Source organism: Suricata suricatta, chromosome 12 (genome assembly GCF_006229205.1).
Source record: "Suricata suricatta isolate VVHF042 chromosome 12, meerkat_22Aug2017_6uvM2_HiC, whole genome shotgun sequence".
NCBI lineage: Eukaryota > Metazoa > Chordata > Mammalia > Carnivora > Herpestidae > Suricata > Suricata suricatta.
This window is the reverse complement of record NC_043711.1, coordinates 10,145,185-10,151,270: the sequence shown is the minus strand read 5'-3', so window position 1 is coordinate 10,151,270 and position 6,086 is coordinate 10,145,185. Positions and strand designations below refer to the sequence as shown.

The following is a 6,086-nucleotide window of genomic DNA, read 5'->3' as shown; positions in this document are numbered from 1 at the left end:
CCAATTCTGATGCCTTTTATTTTCTTTTGTTGTCTGATTGCTGATGCTAGGTCCTCCAGCACTATGTGAAATAGCAGTGCTGAAAGTGGACACCCCTGTCGTGTTACTGATCTCAGAGGGAAAGCTCTTAGTTTTTCCCCATTAAGGAAATATTGGGGGCGCCTGGGTGGCTCAGTCGGTTGAGCGGCTGGCTTCGGCTCAGGTCATGATCTCACTGTTCATGGGTTCGAGCCCCGCATTGGGCTCTGTGCTGACGGCTAGCTCAGAGCCTGGAGCCTGCTTCAGATTCTGTGTCTCCCTCTATCTCTAACTCTCCCCTGCTCACACTGTCCCTCTCTGTCTCTCAAAAATAAATAAAAGACATAAAAAAATGTTTTAAGGATAATATTGGCTATGCGCTTTTCATAAACTGCTTTTATAATGTTTAGGTAAGTTCCTTCTATTCCACTTTCTCAAGGGTTTTTATTAAGAAAGGGTGCTGTATTTTGTCAAATGCTTTTTCTGCATCTATCGACAGGATCATATCATTTATATCCTTTCTTTTGTTAATGTGATGGATCCCATGGATGGATTTGTGAATATTGAACCATCCCTGTAACCCAGGAATGAATCCCAATTGATCATGATGGATAAATCTTTTTATATGCTGTTGAATTGAATTTGCAGGTATCTTGTTGAGTATTTTTGCATCTGTATTCATTAAGGATATTGGTCTGTAGTTCTCTTTTTTGGCTGGGTCTCTGTCTGGTTTGGGTATCAAGGTGATGCTGGTCTCATAGAATGAGGTTGGAAGATTTCCTTCTATTTTTTTTAATAGTTTGAGAAGAATGAGTATGAGCTCTGCTTTAAATGTCTGGTAAAATTCCCCTGGGAAGCCATCTGGCCCTGGGCTCTTATTTGTTGGGAGATTTTTTATAACAGATTTGATTTCTTCACGGGTTATCAGTCTATTCCTGCTTTCTATCACTTCTCGTTTGAATTTTGGCAGTGCATGTGCATTTAGGAATATGTCCATTTCTTCTAGGTTGTCCAGTTTGTTGGCATATAATTTTTCATAGTAATCTCTGATGATTGCTTGTATTTCTAAGGGACTGGTTGTAATAGATCCTTCTTCATTCATGATTTTGTCTATCTGGGTGCTCTCTCTTTTTTTTCTGAGGAGCCTGGTTAGAGATTTATCAATAATGTTTATGTTTTAAAAAGAACCAACTCTTGGTTTCAGTGATCTGCTCGACTGTTCTTTTGGATTCTATTTGTTTATTTCTGCCCTGATCTTTATTATTTCTTTTCTTCTGCTGGGTTTGGGGTGCTCTTGCTGCTTCCCTTCTAGTTCCAGTAGGTGCTCTGTTAAATTTTGAATTTGCGCTTTTTCTAGTTTGTTGAAACTGGCCTGCATTGCAATATACTTTCCTCTTAGGACTGCTTTGTTGCGTCCCAGAGATTTTGGATTCTTGTATTTTCGTTTTCATTTGTTTCCATATATTTTTTAATTTCTTCTCTAATTGCCTGATTAACGCAATCTTTCTTTAGTAGGGTGGTTTTTAAGCTCCACATTTTTGGAGGTTATCCAGACTTTTTCCTGTGGTTAATTTCAAGTTTCATAGCATTGTGTTCCGAAAGTGTGCTTGGTATGATCTCAATTCATTTGTATTTTTGGAGAGCTGTTTCCTAAGCCTGTATGTGATCAATCTTGGAGAATGTCCCATGGACACTAGAGAATACAGTGAAAGTGTGCATGGTATGATCTCTATTCGTTTATACTTATGGAGAGCTGCTTTATGCCCCAGTATGTGATCTATCTTGGAGAGTGTGCCATGTGCACTCAAAACAACGGTGAATTTCCTATCTTCAGGATGCAGAGTTCTAAATATATCTATCAGTTCCATCTGTTCCAATGTGACGTTCAGGTCTATTGTTTCCTTAGTGATTTTCTATCTGGTTGATCTATCCATTGCAGTCAGTTGAGTATTAAAGCCCCTGTAATTAGCACATACTTTTCAATAAGATTGTTTCTTTCTGTGATTAATTGTTTTATGTACTTGGGTGCTTCCAAATTTGGAGCATAGATATTTGTAATTGTTAGCTCTTCCTGATGGAGAGACCCTGTAATTATTATATATATCCTTCTTCATCTCTTGTTACAGCCTCAACTTTAAAGTCCAGTTTGTCTGATATAAGTATGGCTACTCCGACTTTCTTTTGGCTTCTAGTCACATGATAGGTCATTCTCCATCCCTTTACTTTCAACCTGAAGGTGTCTTCCGGTCAAAAATGAGTCTCTTGTAGACAACAAATAGATGGGTTTTGTTTTTATATCCATTCTGCTACCCTGTGTCGTTTGGTTGGAGCATTCAGTCCATTTACATTCAGTGTTATTATTGAAAAAAATGTGGGTTTAGAGTCATTGTGTTCTCCCTAGAATTCATGTTTATAGTGGTGTCTCTGGCACCTTGTATTCTTTGCAACATTTCCCTCATGGAGTCCCTCTTAGGATTTCCTATAGGCCTGTTTGGTGGTCATGAATTCTCTCAATTTTTGTTTATTTGGGAACACTTTTATCTCTCCTATTTTGAATGACAGTCCTCCTGGATATAGGATTCTTGGCTGCATGTTTTTTCTGTTCATCACATTGAAGATTTCTTGCCATTCTTCCTGTCCTGCTAAGTTTCATTAGATAGGTCTGTAACCACTCTGATAGGTTTCCCTTTGTATGTGAGGGCCCTTTTCTCCTAGCTGCTTTCAGAATTCTCTCTTCATCTTTATATTTTTTCAGATTCACTATGATATGTCATGCCAAAGGCCGATTCAAATTATGTCTTAAGGGGGTTCTTTGAGCCTCTTAAATTTGAATGTCTGTTTCTATTCCCAGATTGGGAAATTCTCAGTTATAATTTGGTCAAGTATCACTTCAGGCCCTTTCTCTCTGTCTTCCTTTTCAGGAATTCCTATGAGCCGAATGTTGTTTCATTTGATTGTATCACTCAGGTCTCAAATTCTCCTTTCCTGCTCCTGGATTAATTTCTCTCTCTTTTTTTTCAGCTTCCTCTTTTGCTATAACTATATCTTCTAATTCGCCTATTCTTCTCTCTGCCTCGTCAATCCTTGAGGTGGCTGTCTCCATTTTGTTATTGACCTCATCTATAGCCTTTTTTAACTCATCACACCTATTTTCAAAGTATCTAGTAATTATCTCAGTTGCTTTCTTGATGCTTTTTGAAACCCAGCGATTGATTTTATGACAAGTTTTTTAAATTCTTCATCTGGTATGTTGTCTAGATCTGCCTTGAGCAGTTCTGTGGCTGTGACTTCCTCCTGGAGGTTCTTCCGGGGAGAGTTCCTTCGTTTTGTCATTTTTGCTAGTTTTCTGTCTCATGTCACCTTTAGAAAGCTCTTTGTGCACTGTGCACCTGTTAATATTTCTCTGTTGAAGGAGGCTTATTGACTGTCCAGGGCCTGTCGTTTCAGGAAATATTCTTCTAATGGTGTCTCTCAGTTTCTCTTGTTGTGCCTGTGAATATTTTATTTCCCTACTCAGCAATATTTGGGACTCGCCATCATGCACACTTTGGCTTGTGTCTTGGTGTAGCCCTTATAAGGAAAACAAACAGACAAACACAGAGGGAACAGAAGCACACAAACGCACAGACAAATAAAAAAAAACAGACATATTAAAAGGGGGAAAGAAAAGAAAGAAAATGGTGAGGAAAGAGACCAAAAGAAGAGAAGAAGAAAAAAAATAAAAAGAAATAAAGGGGGTCAGAGACAACAAAGGACAGTGGACAGTTTAAAAGTGTATGTAGAGTTGAGGGGAGAGGTAAGGATGAGATACAGGAGAATATATCTGGGTTGCAAGAAGGTAAAAAAAAAAAGGGGGAGAAAGAGAAAGGAACATAAGGAGTAAAAATTTATAAAAATTTAAGTAAAAAGGGTAATAATAATAAAAATAAGTACAAAAAAGAAGAATAGAAAAAAATGACGAAAAAAAGAAAAAGAGAAAAAAAATTTAAAAAAAAGCAGCAGCTCCCCCTCGTGGATAGGCGTGGTTTGGCATGGTAGGTCTAGGAGGCTGCTCTCAGAGGCTCTGCCTTGGTGTCTTCAGAGAGTAGAATGGTGGCACGCCAAGCTCCACTGGAACTAAGCACTGTAGGCCACTCTAATGAGTCCGATCTCCTTGTGCTGTGGTTGAGCCTAGTTGTATTTTCCAGGCCCGCCTCAGTTCAAGGTTCCAGTCCATGCACTTTTATGCTACCACAGATGAGATGCATTTGCTTTGGTGGCTGGCTTCTTAGGGGGAGGGATCAGTTTGTCTTGGCTCAGGCAGGGATTTTGGCTGCCCCTGCTTGAGGGGAGGTGTGCAGCCTGAGGCGAGATGCACAGCAGGAGGTGAAGTACACACCCTCACAGATAAAACTGCGGATTCCCAGCCCCTAGCCAGGATGTGATCACGTTGGGGTAGGAATGAGTTTCTCTTGGCTTCAGGCAACTGTTGCCCAAGGCACCAGGCACTGCCAGAACTGAGCTGGGATCTCCTGCCGCCTGAGCGAGTGCCCAGGCCTGCACCGCTGCCAACTCCCTGCCAGGATAACGTAGGGGTGGGGGCTATTTTTTCCCTGTTGGCACCCAGGATTCAGGATTTGCGTGGCCAATGCTGGGGGCAAGATGCGCCGTGGAAATGAGGTGCTTGCTCCCACTCCCAAAACCGAAGTCAAGGTGAGCGCCCTTGGCACCGCCACTGCCCTGGCCACTGACTCCCCGCTGAGATGGCGCAGGGCTGGAAGCTGTTCTTTCCCTTGCACCACCTGGGTTTGGGATTTGGGCTACCCAGCAGTTATATATGGAGTATGTTTCTCTCTCCAAGTGCAGTTAAGCAAGCATTCTTTACCTCTTCCCCAGAGATAGTACTATGAGCGTGTTCAGTCTCTCTGTCTCTTCCCTTTGTCTCTCGGGCTCAGTGTGCTTGCCCCATGTTGGGCTGGGGCTCCCACCTCCCCTGCCCATCTCGGGCTGGCCCGTTTTCCAATCTCCTCAATTCGCACTCACTCACTCAGGTATCTTAGAGGTTTTCTACTTTCTGGAGTCCATGTTTTCTCCTTCCGCTCTTGCAGATGAGAGTAATGTCTTCTCAGTTTGATAGATGGAGCAGACGAAGTTTACAGAGCTCCCTTCCTCTCCACCACTTGGCTCTAAGGTCTAGATTGACCATTCTTACTTTACATCAAAAAGAATAAAATAATGCCATTTGTAATGACATGGATGGAACTAGAGGGTATTATGCTAAGCAAAATAAGTCAGTCAGAAGACAAATATCATATGATTTCACCTATATGTGGAAATTAAGAACAGAACAAATATAGAGAAAGGGGATAAAAATAAGATTAAAAAAAAGAGAGGGAGACAAACCATAAGAGACCCTTTGGGGGGGGGGTCAGCATTTTATTTTATTTTTTAAATAATAGTTTATTATCAAATTGATTTCCATATAACACCCAGTGCTTCTCCCCACTAGTGCCCCATGCCATGACCATCACCCCCTCCCTCCCTTCCCCCCTTCAGTCTATGGTCTGTTTTCAGTATTCAGTAGTCTCTCTTGATCTGTGTCCCTCACTCTCCCCCGCTCTCTTTCCCCCTTCCTCTCCCCATGGTCCCCTGAAAGGGCTCTCCTGTTAGACCTATGAATGCAAACATGTGGTATCTATCCTTGTCTACCTGACTTATTTCATTTAGCATGACACCCTCAAGGTCCATCCACTTTGCTACAAATGGCCATATTTCATTCTTCCTCATTGCCATATAGTACTCCATTGTATATATATATATATACCATATCTTCCTGATCCATTCATCAGGTGATGGACATTTAGGCTCTTTCCATGATTTGGTTATTGTTGACAGTGTTGCTATGAACATTGGGGTACATGTGCTCCTATGCATCAGCACTTCTGTATCCCCTGGGTAAATCCTTAGCAGTGCTATTGCTGAGTCATAGGGGAGTTCTATGGATAGTTTTTTGAGGAACATCCACACTGTTTTCCAGAGTGGCTGCACCAGTTTACATTGCCACCAACAGTGTAGGAGGGTGCCCATTT

The 6,086-nt window shown here is 41.5% G+C and overlaps 1 protein-coding gene across 1 annotated transcript in view; it reads right to left on the bottom strand.

The window, feature by feature from the left end:
- Window positions 1-1,794: 1,794 nt before the first annotated feature.
- The window catches only part of LOC115274885 (olfactory receptor 7A17-like), a gene marked incomplete at its 3' end in the record, with an annotated part of 9,035 nt that continues 4,743 nt past the window's right edge, over window positions 1,795-6,086 (bottom strand). The window contains exon 2 of the mRNA XM_029918395.1: window positions 1,795-1,812. Within this exon, the coding sequence (XP_029774255.1) occupies window positions 1,795-1,812 (18 nt within the window). The remainder of the gene's footprint in view (window positions 1,813-6,086) is intronic.